This window comes from Leptomonas pyrrhocoris (assembly GCF_001293395.1).
Source record: "Leptomonas pyrrhocoris isolate H10 chromosome Unknown, whole genome shotgun sequence".
In the NCBI taxonomy this organism is placed as follows: Eukaryota; Euglenozoa; class Kinetoplastea; order Trypanosomatida; family Trypanosomatidae; genus Leptomonas; species Leptomonas pyrrhocoris.
In genome coordinates this window covers 1,491,822-1,507,888 of record NW_015438360.1, presented here as the reverse complement: position 1 = coordinate 1,507,888, position 16,067 = coordinate 1,491,822, and the positions used below count along the sequence as shown (strand labels likewise).

General features: G+C 55.9%; 5 protein-coding genes across 7 annotated transcripts; all 5 read left to right on the top strand.

Annotated features, from left to right (window-relative positions):
* Positions 1-122: 122 nt before the first annotated feature.
* ABB37_02983 (putative mitochondrial reticulon domain protein) lies at positions 123-1,035 on the top strand (the record flags this gene model as incomplete). 2 transcript variants are annotated; one of them, XM_015800162.1, is made up of 1 exon in its annotated part: positions 123-1,035. In XM_015800162.1, the coding sequence occupies exon 1, from the start codon at positions 442-444 to the stop codon at positions 1,033-1,035; it is 594 nt and encodes a 197-aa protein (XP_015661764.1). In that variant the 5' UTR covers positions 123-441. The 2 variants fall into 2 exon arrangements, with proteins under 2 accessions (XP_015661764.1, XP_015661763.1); XM_015800161.1 differs by having other exon boundaries at positions 146-1,035.
* A 1,837-nt stretch (positions 1,036-2,872) lies between these two features.
* Positions 2,873-4,710, top strand: ABB37_02982 (hypothetical protein; the record flags this gene model as incomplete). 2 transcript variants are annotated; one of them, XM_015800160.1, is made up of 1 exon in its annotated part: positions 2,873-4,710. In XM_015800160.1, the coding sequence occupies exon 1, from the start codon at positions 3,481-3,483 to the stop codon at positions 4,708-4,710; it is 1,230 nt and encodes a 409-aa protein (XP_015661762.1). In that variant the 5' UTR covers positions 2,873-3,480. The 2 variants fall into 2 exon arrangements, with proteins under 2 accessions (XP_015661762.1, XP_015661761.1); XM_015800159.1 differs by having other exon boundaries at positions 3,326-4,710.
* Positions 4,711-5,978: 1,268 nt separating this feature from the next.
* On the top strand, positions 5,979-9,560 carry ABB37_02981 (hypothetical protein; the record flags this gene model as incomplete). The annotated part of the gene is made up of 1 exon (XM_015800158.1): positions 5,979-9,560. The coding sequence occupies exon 1, from the start codon at positions 6,048-6,050 to the stop codon at positions 9,558-9,560; it is 3,513 nt and encodes a 1,170-aa protein (XP_015661760.1). The 5' UTR covers positions 5,979-6,047.
* A 787-nt stretch (positions 9,561-10,347) lies between these two features.
* ABB37_02980 (hypothetical protein) lies at positions 10,348-12,062 on the top strand (the record flags this gene model as incomplete). The annotated part of the gene is made up of 1 exon (XM_015800157.1): positions 10,348-12,062. Exon 1 carries the CDS (start codon positions 10,623-10,625, stop codon positions 12,060-12,062), a length of 1,440 nt encoding a protein of 479 aa, XP_015661759.1. The 5' UTR covers positions 10,348-10,622.
* A 1,636-nt stretch (positions 12,063-13,698) lies between these two features.
* On the top strand, positions 13,699-15,841 carry ABB37_02979 (putative mitochondrial heat shock 70-related protein 1, mitochondrial precursor; the record flags this gene model as incomplete). Its single annotated transcript, XM_015800156.1, has 1 exon — positions 13,699-15,841. Exon 1 carries the CDS (start codon positions 13,856-13,858, stop codon positions 15,839-15,841), a length of 1,986 nt encoding a protein of 661 aa, XP_015661758.1. The 5' UTR covers positions 13,699-13,855.
* Between the last annotated feature and the right edge of the window lie 226 nt (positions 15,842-16,067).

Below are 16,067 nucleotides of genomic sequence, written 5' to 3'. Positions count from 1 at the left end.
AAAATGCGTCCTCGTTGACCACTATCGCTTGAATCCCCTGTATTCTCTTTTTTCATTTCTTCCCTCTTATCCTCCTACGCCGGCTTTTGCCGCGTAACGCTTCCTGTGCACTTACGCCAACAGATTTTACCACTCTCCTTTTAAAGTTCTACTTCTACCATATACACCACCTCCACCTCAGAACACGTGTCGTTTGCACCACGCACTTACTTCCGATCTTGACACCTGCCTTCCTTCTCTTCACCACATTCCCCTCAGTGTGCGATATATATTTTTCTTAATTGCTTCACAGGTCTCATATTTCGTAAACCACTGCGAGTTCATTCGTTTCCTGTTCTCGTTTCCTTCGCCATCGCCAATACACCTCCCTCCCCGCGCACACACGCACACACGAAGCGTTTTCTCTTTCTCTCGTAAAGCATTACTTTCTTCTGCTTCAGAATGAACACCGTCACGAAGCAGTTTAAGGGTGTGACGACGAAGGACATCCTGGCCTGGCACCGCCCCGTCGCCTCTGGTGTGGTGGCTTGCTCCATCTTTGCCTTCTGGTTCGTCTACGTGTACTTCCAATACACCCTCACGACCTACGCCGCCCGCCTCGCGACGATCGCCTTCATCGTTGGTGGCGCGGCTGCTCTCACGAAGCAGGTGTCGATCAAATCGCCTGAGGAGGTCAGCGCGAGGATGGACCGCACCTACGAGTCCATTCGCCCACACGTGACGAAGTGCGTCGACACCGCCGTGGCGCTCATCACCTGGCGCGACTTTGCCGCCTCGGCGCAGTTCTTCGTCGCTACGATTGTGCTCGCCTTTGTGGGCAACTGGAAGAGCGACTCGACGCTGGTGTTCGTGGCCTTCCTCCTCGCGTTCTCTATTCCGGTGGTCTACGAGAAGAAGCAGAAGGAGATCGACGGTGCGCTGCGTCAGGCGCAGGCTATGGCGGACAAGTACCTCTCCAAGATCAAGACCAAAGCGGAATCGAAAAAGACGCAAGTGGAGCAGCAGCTCGACGAGATTAACCGCAAGAATCAATAAAAGAAGAAAGACACACACACACGCAACACAGTGTACGAGCTAAAGAGTTTGAGCGGCAGAACTTCGCACCTTTTTTTTTCTTATAGTTCCTGTATCACAGCTCCAGTTAGAAGTCGTGTTGGCATGGTGCTTTCGATAGCGAGTCTTTTCGGATATCAACGCTGTGGGTCAGAAAAACAGGAGAGAGCGGTAGATGAGAAGAAACAGTAGCACTGTCAAAAGTAAAAAAAAAAAGAAGAGTGCGATTGAGAGGAGCAGGCGACTCCACCGGGACGCTCTGCGGCATACAAAGACTCCCCTCGCTTCTCCTTCGCAGGTTTTTTCTTTCTGTTCTACGCATCGTATGCTTTATTATTGTTATTATTATGCTGTTTATACATGTGAGCCTTGTGTGACCCTTTCAACACACTTTCCTTTTTTTACTTACACCGACTGGATGATGTTGTGGCTGCTTCATCTCGAAAAGAGACCTCAAACGTTAGTGCTTTATCAATTACAAAAGAAGTTTCCCATTCCTTTCTCTTCTTCTTTTTGCTGTTTTCGTTTGTTGATTTTGTGCTTCGCCTACTCGGCCTGCTATCGCTTCGTATGAAACACACATATGGACTCCTCCCCCTTTTTTTTTCTACAACGTCGATGGTGAAGAAAAGAAAAAGAACGAAAAGGATGCGTTGTACTTGTCTGCTTGCGAAGACGACTGATGCCGCGGGAGCGTCAAGCTGGGTAAATATGATTTTAAGCGCGAACAAGCACACCAAATTAATATATATATTTCCCTGAGCGAAACAGAGCAGATGAAGGAACAGGTGTTTGTGTTTTCCTTACTGACATTTGCTGAACATCCTTTTTTGTCTACATTTTATTTCAAATTATATTTTACAAGATGGAGGAGCCGTTACCGTTTCGTTTTTTTTTTAGTTTGTTTTGTATTGCTGATCGTGGAGCGCACATTCTGGGTTTTCGTACTGCTGATGTTTTGTCCTTTGCTATTGAACTCCCTTTTTTCCTTCACCTGCGTTTGATTTGCGAAGTAGACGTCAGGTATCTCGACATTTCTATCTATATCTATATATATATATATATATATATATATATATATATATATGTGTGTGTTTCGGATGGGAGAAGAGCGCGGAAGTGATAAATAGCGGACAAGAGAATCCTAAATTGATTTCTGTAGCCTTTTTCTTGTGTGTGTGTGCGCGATTCGCAAGGCTACGGACAATTTGTGGTGCTTCTTCCTCCGTGTAAGGGACAACAGTTTTCCAGATTTCGAGTTTGTGTGGTGATGCTTGTGCCTTCGGGAAGCGATTCAGAGTAAGGAAAGGAAGGCAACAAACGTTAACAAATGGGGAGGGGGAGAGAGGGGAGAGAGAGACGGAAGGATTGCGCATGAAATGCACGCACGGGGAGATGAACCGTGAGGACGAGCACTTCATCTTCGCAAGTAATCCTGCGTGAGGCACTTTTTTTTTCTTTTCTTTCTTTCTTGCATGCTCCGCAGCCCCCCTCTGTTTCTTGCTTCAACAGCTTAACTGCCCCAAAGGAGGGTCGTTATAGAAGATCGTTGAATGAACAGAAATGAGTGTGCTTCTCTTCATACGGCTCTTCCTTGCCAGCTGCATCGCACTCTGTGCGGAGGCGCGTCACATGCCGTAGACGTCGAGGAAGAGGGAGAAGCCTGACTTCTTTCGCGATGTCGTCGCCTTCGCTAACTTGACATCTAGAGGTGCTTTTGGTCTACTCATCTTCAACTCTCCACGCCTGCTCTCTTTGCCTCTCCCTTTTGTAAATGCTTTTTTTTTGTTTTTCTGAGAGTTTACCAACTGGCCCCGTAGGTGATTTCATGAAGCGCACGGTGATGTGCATTACAGTCGTGAAACTAGAAGCTGCGTAATATTCAATAGCTTGGTCTCTTCATTCGTGTCTTAAAACAGCAGACAAGCGTTCACCTCGCTTTTATTCCCTTTTGTGCTCTGAGTTCTTGTTTGGTCTGCCTGCTGTTGCCGCGTGTCGTTCTGAAAAACGAAATTTCATCTATTTCTTGCCACTTCACGCACGGCGCACGTTCTCGCACGATTCACTTCACGGCCCTGCGGCGTCCGCTTTCGTCGTGCTGTCATTTGCTCTTAGTCTGTTCATTGTTCGCTTACTTTTCTTCCAGCCTAAATTGGTTTCGAAATTCTTCCCGCATTTCATAGTGTGGTTCGTCCCCCCTCCCCCCTATTCCCCCCCCTTCCTCCCGTCTTTTGCTTTCTGTTCATTGTTTTCTTTTCATTTCATTCGGCAAGAGGAGAGCGGGGCGCTCTATTCGTTGTGGCCGTTCTCCGTGGTATTGAAGTTTTCTTTCTGGTCTTCTTTTCGGTGCTGCTGCGTCGACAGTTTGTAGTAATAAAAAATAAGAAGACACCATAAACGTTAAGGACTCACCGCCGACAAGGAAAAATGCCGAGTGTGGTGTGTGTGTGGCGTGGCACGGATGAGATCGACAATGCCCTGGAGCACCTTGACGAACGCAAGGTGCAGCTGCTCTTCTCCAAGTTCCCCGTCGGATCCGGCACCTTCAAGCGCAACAAGTTCATCTACGTCCAGTACATCGGTCCGAAGTGCAGTATCGTGAAGCGCGGTCAGGGGATAAACGAGATCGCCACCTTCACCGCGAAGAACATCTGCGGCGTCCCCGGCTTCTCGACAACCGACAAGGCATCCCTCTCCTTCGACTCGTTGGTGCGCCAAATGAAGGACACCTTCGTCACCGACAACGGCGTCTTCTCGATGGAGCAGATCCGCCAGGAGTACCGCAACCGCCTCGCCGAGGAGCAGAAGATGATGCACTCTGAAAAAGTGCAGGCGAGCACGGCGGCGGCAGTGGCGAAGCGCGGACGTCGCAACACCGGACCAAACGTGAGGGTGATGACACCTCGCGCAGCGCCGCCATCGCCGCCGAAGGTGGAGCGGCCGATGACGCCGATGGACAACTCAGAGCGCACAAGGCGCGTCCTCGACTCGCTCCGCCAGGATAGCGGCTCCATTAACTGGGCGGTTTTCGAGGCCGATCCGCAGACGCTGAGGGTGCGTGCCTACGGCCGTCAGGGCATCTTTGAGATGGTGGGCAACCTCCCCGACGACGCGTGGCTTTTTGGCCTTTTTCGGCTGTCCTTTAGCACTGGTCAAGAGCGGCAGCGTCGTGTCATTTTTTTCCAGTGGATCGGTAGCAATCTGAAGACGGTGCGAGGCGGCTCGACCGCTGGCGTGTATCCGTCTTTGGCGAAAGCCCTCGCCCCGTTCCGCTACGAGGTGTACCTCGTCGGCCGTCAAGACCTCAAGCCGCAGGAGATCATCAACAAGTGCAAGAGCGCCTTTCTGCCGCAGAAGCAGAAGAACGGCGGTGCAAAGGAGCTGATGTTGGACAGCAGCATTTTCACTGAGGAGAACTACCGCAGCGCAATGGAGGACGATCAACAGGAGGCGGCGGCGATTGAGGAGCCACAGAGGGCATCAACGAAGACGACGGCGCCGATTCTCCCGGAAGGCATGGAGCAGAGTCTGGCTAGCTTGAACACCGTGGCGGACGCCAACACCCCAGCGCAGAGCTTCGATATTGAAGAGACGATCGACCTCGTACAGGCCAACCAAGGGGGACTCGTGTGGGCCATTTTTGAGGTTCATTACTAGACGCTGTGTTCCGCGTTTTCGTCCAAGATGGAGTGGCTTTTTCCTTTTGCAAGGAAAGCTGTGCGTCAGAAAAAGGTAGTAGGGCCGTAGGGTTTTTTCATGTATCTCCTGACCACACATACACAAGCACTTTCGCCGAGCCGGCATTTGTGAGGCTTTTCTCTGCACTGCTCGATGCCCCGCACGTGCCTCGACAAGGCGTGTAACTTATGTATGTTTCACGCAGCATTTTTGTCTTCTGTGCTTCGCTGCGAGAATGTTCCTTTGCTGTGTAGTGTGCGCCTGGGAGGCGTTGCTAGCCTCAGTTTGCGACATGTCATCGTTTGTTTTTTTCCACAACAGTTTCACCTCTCTTTCTCATGTGCTTCTGCATCGTTCGTATATATATGTATTTTTTTTTTATGTGTCTGTAAACCTCAGTTGTGTCTCGTGAAGCACTGCGTCCCTTCTGCTTTGCGGCTTTGTATGCGTTTCGTTTGTGCTTATGCGAGTTCGTGTAAGGCTCCGAAACGGGTCACTTCCCATAGAAATACCACGATATTAGGCGTATAATTTTTTGTCTGTTCGTTTGTTGCGTGTTAGGCGCCGTTGTTGTTGTAGCGGCCCACCACGGAGGAACCGAACCGAGTTCTGTGAGCCGCAGGCGGGACGTCGTTTTTTTCTTCTTACTTTCAAATGTTCTTCTTCATCGTCTCTTTTAAGCGTCTACGTTATCTTCTCCCTTGTCTTACGTGTATGTGCTCAACACGCTGGCTCTTGCGGTGATCACCAGCAGCATCTCCTTTCCCTTTCCTGAACTTCCCTCTTCTGTGGCTACGCTAACGATGTACGAACGCAAACTGTAATGTCCCACGCATTTCTGTTCCTGACCCCATGTTGAAACTCGCAACCTTTTTTGCGGTGTGTGTTGCGCGCGTGCGTAGGATCTTCGGGTGCTCGAATGCCTGTGCATCGGTAATTTGAAGGCGTGTGCTTCAGCTTTTTTCAACTGGCCGTTTTTAATCGTCCCTAACGTCTGTTATACATACATATATATGTGCGTGTGTGTGTGTGGTGCGGCGTCGCACCTGCACACCGACGTAGATGTGCGGTGCGCTGTCGACGGTGGCAACGCCATTCACGTTTCGGTGGCCTCGCTGCACACCTTTCGCTCTCCCTCTTTCCGCCTTTCTTTCCTTTCTTTCCTTACTTAGGATAAGGTGCTCCGACGTCCTTCACCTCCCACCCCCCCCCTCCTCTTTCCGCGGCTCTCCACATCGGGTGTCACAGGTGAGTTGATTGTGGTGTACATAGCTGCCTTCGTTTTCTACGTTTTTTCTTCGTTTTGTCTTGCAGAAATGCAACGAAAGATGCACCGAAGTGACTTGCGCATTAACACCGTGCCTGTGTCAGGGTTGCAGTACTCCACCTCCCCCTCGCTGCCCACTGCCGTAAAAGCGGTGAGCTTCGGACGTGACAACAGCGCAGCCCAGAACTCGTCTTTTCCGTTGAGCAGCCCAAATCCTTCCGGCTGCCTCGATCCCCTTCCACGCAGCACATTAGACCTGTATGATAAGTTCTACAATTCCTTGCCTGGCACAGAGCCGGCGCACCACCGCAGCAGCAGCCAGAACAAGAACAACAGCGAAGGCGGCGGCACTCCTCAAACAACCTGGTCTGCATCCCTCACGTTGCCGGAGGAGCTCTCCGGCATTGGCCCCTCCGCTCGCCGTTTACTCCAGCTCGACGAAGCGCAACGGAAAGTGGAAACAGCGCTTCAGCAGCACATCTCTCCTGCGAAGTACAACGGCGAAGGTGTGGACACGGAGAGCATTCCTTGCGGGGGCCGCCTACCGCCCCCAGCCGCCGCCGCCGATGGGTCGAGTACCTGGACACCGTCTTTTACGGCGCAGCACGTCTCGCGCACACAATTCTTGCCTGCAACGGCGCGCACCATGCCGATCCCCTCCGGAAAGATGAAATCAACGTCTTCGTCGTCCCACGCACGCGGCGCAAAAACGGTGCACCCCACCACCACCACCACCACAGCAGGCGCACTCCCTACCGCGGGCAATGCCACGCTTACGTCGGCGCAGCTCTCTCTGAAACATAAAACACTTCCCGCTACTCCAACGCCGCTCGACGTGCGCCCGCCGCTGCTCTCCTCCACCATCACCAACGGCGGACTCGGTGGCACGGCCAGCAACATGACCCGCGCTTCCGAGGCGGCCGCGCCGTCGCTCGTCACGCAGCTGCAGTCGTACATCCAGCGGGAGTTAATCCGCAGCAGTTGCGGTGGTGGCGGTACGTCGCCGCCCAGCGCGATGGATCAGCTGTGCCCCTACCGCGAGGCTTTCCGTGCCCTCTGCTCCGCCTTCCCTGCGTACGCCTCACTCCTCGCGGACATTCAGAGTGCGTACGACAACGTCATCCAGGCGCAGGCGGAGCTGCTGACGGACGCCTACGGGACGATGACGGTGCGCGATGTCGAGCGGAGCGTAAACCGGGAGCTGGTGACCACGCTGAACAGCCAAGTCACCGACCTCCAGGCGGAGTTGAAGAAAATGCACGCCGCCCTGGAGACGCGTGTGCTGGCAGAGGAGCAGGAGCGGCAGAAGTCCTCCCACCGCCGACCTCTCTCCGCTCAGCTGTCGGACATCATTGAACTGCGCCGCGAGCTTGGCGTCGCGCACCAGCGCATCCACGACCTCGAGCGCAGCAGCCAAGGCGATCTGGAAAAGATTGTCGTCCTGATCGGCGCTGTGCGGGAGTGCGATGGCCGTCTGAAGGAGTACGAGCGCATTGTCGCCGGCGTGACGGGCCAGGTCAGCGAGTTGGACGAGTTCAAGCGCATCGCCGGGGAGGCACAGGCGGAGCTGCAGCTCTTTCGCAAGAAGTACGCCGACTACGTCTCCGTCACGGACTTCCAGCTCATGAAGGACTACCTCGCAGCGGAGCTGGAGGCGGCGCAGCTGCAAACTCGGCGTTGGCGTCGCACCGCCGCCGTGCGTGGGACGCAGTTGGACGTCATGCAACGCCGACTCACCACAATGGAAGAGGAGCGGGCCAGCTTTGTAAAAGCGGCCGAAGAGGTGGAGGAGGGTGCTACGGCTTCGCCTGCATTGACGTTTCGCGCGCTGCTCACGCCGCGGCCGTCGTGGAAGAAGCTGCACGCCGATCTGCCAGAGCTCGCGGAATACGTAGCGGACATCGGCCAGCTCACCACGGCGAACGATCAAAGCGACGAAGTGGCGATGGCAGCAGGAGCAGGAGAGGCCGCTGCAACACTGGCGGCGCCGTTGATGGGGGCCAGGTCTCTGCCGCCGGTGACAGGACCCAGGGAAACCTCGCTGCAGGTGGAGTACTTGGTGGAGCGGGTGCGCACGTTGGAGGCGCAACTACAGGCGCAGCAGCAGCGCCGTCACCCGTCGCAGCAGCCGCAGCCCCCGTCGAAGCAGACCGCCGTGCAGATTATCGAGGAGGCGGGCTCCCAACTGCGCGCAGGTTCGATGCTGAGCAACAGCATCCCTCTCATGGCGCCGGACAGCGAGGGGAGAGACCGGAACAGTGCATCCGTGCGGCCCACAGCATCCGCCGCCTCCACCACAGCGGCGCGGTCGGAGACGAACACTTCCGCTCGCCGCACCTCGCGACGTGCGCTGCGCCGCTTCAGTGAGGGATTTCAAGCGTCGGCGATGGGTGCCCACGGCGGCGGCTTCATACCGGTGCTGGCGCCTCCACTCGAGCTGCCCCTCGTGGGCCTCGGCTACGGCCCCGAGGTGCCGGTGTACCTGCGGGCGAGCGGCATTGTGCCGAGGCGCCCCGTGCCGTCGTCCACGATCGTTTCTCTTGTGTACCACTTCTTTTTGGATATTCTGCCGCCGTACATGGATCAGCAAGACCAGTTGCGCCGCAGAGACGACGACGCGGTCGAGGGCAGCGGCGGCGGCAGCGGCAGCGGCGACCGCATCGCGACGTGTCTCTACGAGTACTTGCAGTCCGAGATGGCGACGCGCGAGGACCTCAAAGACTACGACAACGCCGCGCACCTTATGATGAATTTGATCCGCGACGGGGAGGGGCGCGAGTGGTTCGGCGACGCGCTGCACGTGCTGCTGTGGACAGTGCACGGCGTGCTGCCGCCCCGCATCGCTGTCGATGCGGCGGTGGTCGTGGCGCAAGTGAAGCGGGATGTGCGGGCACTGAACAAGGACCTGCAGAGCTCCCGGCTGCGTCGGCAGGCCTTGAGTGAGTGTCTGCAGCCGGTGCTAGAGCTGAAGAGCCCGTCGGAGCTGGCGGAGCTGCGGGCCGCGTTGGGCGGGGAGACAACTTTTAGCGTCGACACGCTTTGCAGCGACGGCCACTCTTTTATGGAGGTGCTGTTCGTGCAGGAGTGCCGGGCCAGCGCGGAGTTGTACGTTATGTTCTTGTCCGCCCTCAGCGCACGCGCGACGTCGATGGGGTCTCGCGCGACTTCGGCCAGTACGCGGGCGGTGGGTAGCGCCAGGTCGACGGCCGCATCGTCCTCGCCACCGCCGCTGCCATTGCAGGCGGGCGATCGCGTGGTGACGCTGGCTGATGTGGCCGCTGCGATTCTAGAAGTGGAGCCGCTGACGCCTGAAGTTGTGGTGCGCGAGTTGTCCGTCAACGCGGCGACGGCGTCGGCCAAGCAAGACCTCGTCGAAGGACCGCCGTCCCCAACGGCAAGCACAACGGCAAGCGCAGCGGATGGCAACGGACCCAATCGGCCGGCTTCGGCACTGGAAAAGGACTCCATTGTGGTTCGGCTGAGCGATATCGTGCGTGCCATTGGTGCGGCTCCGCTCATTCGTCGCACTAAGCAGAACACCCCCGAGAACTGTGTGCTTTAATTGAAGCTGGTCATTTCCAGCCTGTGAAAGGCACCGCAAGGTTCACCAGCTTACATTGGTGTTTTTATGTACTATAGATGGCTTTTTTCTTTCCTGTACCCTGGAAGGACCGAAAAGGGCAGATCCTTTTCGAACGTGCTTCTGTCGTTGTTCAAATCTGCTCTCGATGTTTCGTTTTCGTTTTTTTCCTTTCCTTTGTTTCGATGTACGCAACTTCTGTCTGTTTTGGCTTTGTACTTCTTTTCGAACCCACGCGTCGTGTACTGCGGTGGCGAATCACCAACGCACAACAACGATACGTTCTCTTCTCTTTCTTTCACCGTTTCCTATCTCTTTCTTTGTTCACTGGCAATCGATGTTGTTTAGCTCCACCGTCACAGCAAATTGTGTTTGTTCGCACAGTTTTTTTTTTCTGTTTGATTGTGGAAATCCCCAAAGGTGTAAGACGAAACGTAGGCTTTTTTTTCTTGTAATGAACCCACAGCGGGGTGAGTGAGACGTTGAAAATTCGCTCTCCAAGGCTGTCAACATGAACGAATGTGCTCCTGTTGAGCTGTCCGCCATTCCGCGTCGGGTTGATGGTGCGCGCGGCCATGAAATGCACTCACCAACGTTCATTGACCGATGAAAACAATAAAGGCGTCAGACGGCTTCTTCTTTGTTTGAGAACGGCGCCTCATTCACCTATGGGGACACTCTTCTCTCTCTCTTACCTCCCTCTGTCTTGGTGTTCTTTCGCCTTCCTCCTCGCCCTTTTTTTTTTCCTTCTCTGTGGGCGTTCCGCGAAGGACAGGATTTACCACCAAAGCAGGCGCGCCCAACTAAGAAAGAGGGCCGCCTGAAAGACGCGCTCGCGTGGATCAAAAAGGGGAAAAGAAAGCGGAACCGGCTACCTGCACGTTGAACAGAGGAAGGAAAGGCCTGAAAAAGGAGGAGGCCGTTTCTCCACCCTCGAAGGTGCAATTCAGCCCTCTTTCCGTGCAACGGTTTTCCAACGGCACAATTGACGGTTGAAAACAGTGTCTCAGCCGAACATTGTAAAAAGAGTGAATAGAGTGTAGGATGCAGCCCAACTATCGTCTCGTCGGCGCCAACACGCGCTCATCGGCCCACGCCACGGACGCGCCAGCCGGCGGCCGCTACGTGCACTGCCCCTACTACATCCCCGAGTCGTCGCCGCTCGCCACAAACGAGGGTGCCGTCGGCCCCCGAGACAGCGAACTGCGCGCCTACCGCCCCGCGCGCATCGGCAGCTTAGGGACGCCGCGTGTGGTCGGGTTGTGGGGCCAATCACCCCTCACCGGTGTCCGCGGCTCGTACGCGTCGGTCGGCTCCAACAACAGCCACCACCGCGTCAGCAGCTACGCTACCGACTCCTCGTCCGACGCCTCGCCGAGCTCCGCCGTGGCGTACCCCGCTGCTGATTTAGACAACGTCGTGTTACTGCCCACGCGTCCTCTGCTGAAGGCTCTCGCGAAGGAGTGCCGGCCGTCGCCGCCGTGGTGCGTCGGCCGCGTGGTACCGTCGGTGCTGGCGGACGAGGTGCTGCTCTTCCACCTCTTCACCGCACCGATGCCGGAGGAGGAGGCGTCTCGCCGGTCCTGCACGGCCAGCATGGAGGCGGTGCTCCAGCAGGTGTGGCCCGGTGCGTCCCTGCAGCCCGCCGGGGCCACCGCGGCCGGGCAGAACACCACGAAGGGTGCCACCTTGCACTTCTACGCCACCGGCACGTCGGACGCGTCACAAGAGCAGACGCAGCAGTGGATACAGGCGGCGAATGAGCGGGGCGCGCAGGTCAACTTTATCCGCGACGATCGCGACCTGCCGTGCGCCGTCGTCGTCGACTCCCATTCCGGGCACCGCTGCTGTATTCGATACGGCGACAAGGCCGTCGCGGCGCTGGCGGAGACGAGTGCGCTGCTGTCGGTGCGTGTGGCGGCCAACCCAGTCACCCGCGCCGTTTTTAATACACTTTTAGCTTTGCTGAATCAGAACAAAATCCTCGACGACGGCGGGACGGCGCGCTCGATGCTGAGCGGCGAGGCGGTGGCGATTATGCTGCTCGCCGTCGTGAACTCGTACGATTCCTCTGACGTGCCGGACGCTGGCCGCGTCTTGCTGGACTTCTTTTTGACTTTCGGGTTCGAGAGTTACTTCAACCCGATCCAAAGCTCCGTTAACGTGAAGGGGTTTGGCACGCCTACCGCGAAGAAGCACCCCAACGCACAACTCAGCGTCCTCGACCCTGTAAACGAGGAGGTGAACGTTACCGCGCAAGTTGATCGCGTCAGCGGCATTCAGGCAGTCTTCAACTATTGTTACACGGCTCTGTCGCAGTACGCACAGGTGAACTCGAATCTGCATCGCGCGCAGTCGGCGCTGTCCACCGTCATTGGGGGCGAGCCCTATTGGGTCCGCGTACTGCGATACCACCAGCTGCACGTGGAGCCATACTACAGTCTAATTCAACTGAAGCGGCCTTTGCTCGTTCAATATCTCTGAGGCCGTACAAGGGAAAGTAGTTTCTCCCGCGTTTCCCGGTGAACGGCGGGGTTGAAAGGGGGCGACGAAAGCCATCAACTTCAAACAGGTGAGACGAGCAGCTGACAAGTTTGCTGAGTGTTACCGATCTTTCTTTTTCTTCTTTGTTTTTGTTGCGTTGCGTCCTCTTTTTCTCAGAACCGTACAAGTTGATAAAGCTGCTGAAGACGTTGGTGCCAACGGCGAACGATCGGGTGGTGCACCGCAGCGGATCTTTTTTGTGTAGTCAACTGCGCTCTGTTTTTCTTCTATTGCACTTATAAACATTAGTCTGTGCTCACCTGCCCCCACTGTGTGGTGGCAATGCGTGAACACGAAAGTGGACTTATCAGGACCCGCCCGGCTGACAGGGCTGGAGAGATGCGTTGCTCTTGTGTGCGTGTTTGTTTTCCGCGTGCTTCTCTTTCCTCGTGCGAGCTGTTAATACGATTCCGTACAGCACAATATGCGCCGCCTCGCTTTGTTTTCTCCGCGCACAACGCCCGTACTTTATTATCCGTTTGACCAGAAGAAAAGTGATGATGATGGCGTTTCTCTTTTTTCTTTTTCTTTGAAATGTTATTGGATTCTTCGTTTGATTCCGTTTCATGTGCTGCTGTCTTCAATGGTGTACGCAGCAAAGTTCTGTATTTTTTTCTGTATTTGTTTTTCCGATAATCGCAAGGTTCACAGACCAATGGAGAAATTGAATGCCTGAGAAACTGGATCGAGTGAGGTCTTCCGTTTTGTGTATCGAAACAGCGTATTGCTTAAGCTCTGTTCAACAGTAAACCCCGGCTCGCGTTCTATTTTTATTCTTTATTTGTTCCTCCTCTCTATAGCGTGTGTTTCTTTTCCTAAGGTGTTTTCTATCCTGCCATAATACTGTTGTGAGCACTCAATCGTCGCGGTTCTGTCGAGTTCTGTGGCAGACTCCCTTGTTGTTGTCTTCATCACCACCTTTGGATCTCATGAGTTAATGAAGTATAACATGGCTTTGTCGAAGGCTACGGCGGGTGACAAGAGAATACATAACTGAGCAGTGTCACCGCGCCGGCGGTTTTCTCAGCAGCTCTTATGGAAAACTTAATAAAAGGGAAGCATCTCAAGCGTGCAAAAACATAAAAAAACGGCGGTACACAGCCACCACAGCAACAACAACAACAAGGAAGCAAAGCAAACAAGTAAGATTCAAAGAATTTAATGCGACAATGGACTGAACAGGACATTGATTACGTTCGCTTGTGAAGTCTATTTTACAACAGACGAGACGCCAACATAACTGCGTCGATGGCTCCCGTTTGTTACCTCCGTTGCGCATTTGTGCAGCTGTAGTAACCAAGCTCTTTTCTGACACGTACCATTCTGAGAGTAAAGCCTCCTGAAACCGAAACGGTTCCTGTTTTCCACTCACCGCGAAGCGTAAATGACATCGATAAACGCATCACCCCATCGCTGCTTACTTCTTTCCTCTACTTCTCACCTTTGCGCTTTCAACTTGGAAACCTCCTTCGTTTGCCGGTGATGCGTTCGAATCTCCACACACATGCAACGCAATCCAACACTATTGTACCGGACATCACCGTTGTTTTCTTTTTCCTTTCTTTTGCACTATACAGATTATTAACATCTCCGCGCTACAGGAATCGCTGTAAACGTTCGTTTGCACTCGAATTCTCTCAGACCACAATCCCCGCCAGTAATAAACTCCACAGATTAACCCGCATCTACTTTTTCGATCTCGCCGCAGAAGCAAGCCGTGACATTCATCAACAATGTTCGCTCGTCGTGTTTGCGGGAGCGCCGCGGCCACCGCTGCGTGCCTGGTGCGCCGCGCGTCGGACAAGGTGCAGGGCGACGTGATCGGCGTTGATCTCGGCACGACGTACAGCTGCGTTGCGACGATGGACGGCGACAAGCCGCGTGTGCTGGAGAACACGGAGGGCTTCCGCACGACGCCGTCCGTTGTTGCGTTCAAGGGCAGCGAGAAGCTTGTGGGGCTTGCTGCGAAGCGCCAGGCCATCACGAACCCGCAGTCGACGTTCTACGCGGTGAAGCGGCTGATCGGGCGCCGCTTCGAGGACGAGCACATCCAGGCGGACATCAAGAACGTGCCGTACAAGATCATACGCGCTGCGAACGGCGACGCGTGGGTGCAGGACGGGAACGGGAAGCAGTACTCGCCGTCGCAGATCGGTGCGTTTGTGCTGGAGAAGATGAAGGAGACGGCGGAGAACTTCGTGGGGCACAAGGTGAGCAACGCGGTGGTGACGTGCCCCGCGTACTTCAACGACGCGCAGCGCCAGGCGACGAAGGACGCGGGTACGATTGCGGGCCTGAACGTGATCCGCGTGGTGAACGAGCCGACTGCTGCGGCGCTTGCGTACGGCATGGACAAGACGAAGGACACGCTGATCGCGGTGTACGACCTCGGCGGCGGCACGTTCGATATCTCCGTGCTGGAGATCGCCGGTGGCGTGTTCGAGGTGAAGGCGACGAACGGCGACACGCACCTTGGCGGCGAGGACTTCGACCTGACGCTGTCGGACTACATCCTGGAGGAGTTCCGCAAGACGAGCGGGATCGACCTGAGCAAGGAGCGCATGGCGCTGCAGCGCGTGCGTGAGGCCGCGGAGAAGGCGAAGTGCGAGCTGTCGTCTGCGATGGAGACGGAGATCAACCTGCCGTTCATCACTGCGAACGCTGACGGCGCGCAGCACATCCAGATGCACGTGAGCCGCAGCAAGTTCGAGTCGATCGTGGAGAAGCTGATCACGCGCTCTGTTGCGCCGTGCAAGCAGTGCATGAAGGACGCGGGCGTGGAGCTGAAGGAGATCAACGACGTGGTGCTTGTGGGCGGGATGACGCGGATGCCGAGGGTGATCGAGGAGGTGAAGAAGTTCTTCGGCCGCGAGCCGTTCCGCGGCGTGAACCCTGACGAGGCGGTGGCGCTCGGCGCTGCGACGCTGGGCGGCGTGCTGCGCGGCGACGTGAAGGGCCTCGTGCTGCTGGACGTGACGCCGCTGTCGCTGGGCATCGAGACGCTCGGCGGCGTGTTCACGCGGATGATCCCGAAGAACACGACGATCCCGACGAAGAAGAGCCAGACGTTCTCGACGGCCGCGGACAACCAGACGCAGGTGGGGATCAAGGTGTTCCAGGGCGAGCGCGAGATGGCTGCGGACAACCAGCTGATGGGGCAGTTCGACCTTGTGGGCATCCCGCCGGCGCCGCGCGGCGTGCCGCAGGTGGAGGTGACGTTCGACATCGACGCGAACGGCATCTGCCACGTGACGGCGAAGGACAAGGCGACCGGCAAGACGCAGAACATCACGATCACTGCGAACGGCGGGCTGTCGAAGGAGCAGATCGAGCAGATGATCCGCGACTCGGAGGCGCACGCGGAGACGGACCGCGTGAAGCGCGAGCTTGTGGAGGTGCGCAACAACGCGGAGACGCAGCTGACGACGGCGGAGAAGCAGCTTGGCGAGTGGAAGTACGTGAGCGACGCGGAGAAGGAGAACGTGAAGACGCTCACTGCGGAGCTGCGCAAGGTGATGGAGAACCCGAACGTGTCGAAGGACGACCTGTCCGCTGCGACGGACAAGCTGCAGAAGGCTGTGATGGAGTGCGGCCGCACGGAGTACCAGCAGGCTGCGGCTGCGAACAGCGGCAGCAGCAGCGGCAGCGGCAACGCCGGCGACCAGCAGCAGCAGCAGCAGGGTGAGCAGCAGCAGCAGTCGAACGAGGAGAAGAAGTAAGATTGATGCTTCTGTTTTTTGACGGAGGCGGGACGCTTCTTCTTCTCTGAGGTCTTCTTCTTTCTTCGCATCGTTGACATGGTCCGCCACGACGTTCTTGCTTTTGAGGATGAAGGCGCCTGCAGGCGTGATGGAGGAGGCGCCTGGTTTTGGTTTTCATTTCTGTCGTGGAGGCTTTTGTCTCTGGGGCACCCGTGATGAGTGGTATTTGCCCTTTTATGATCAT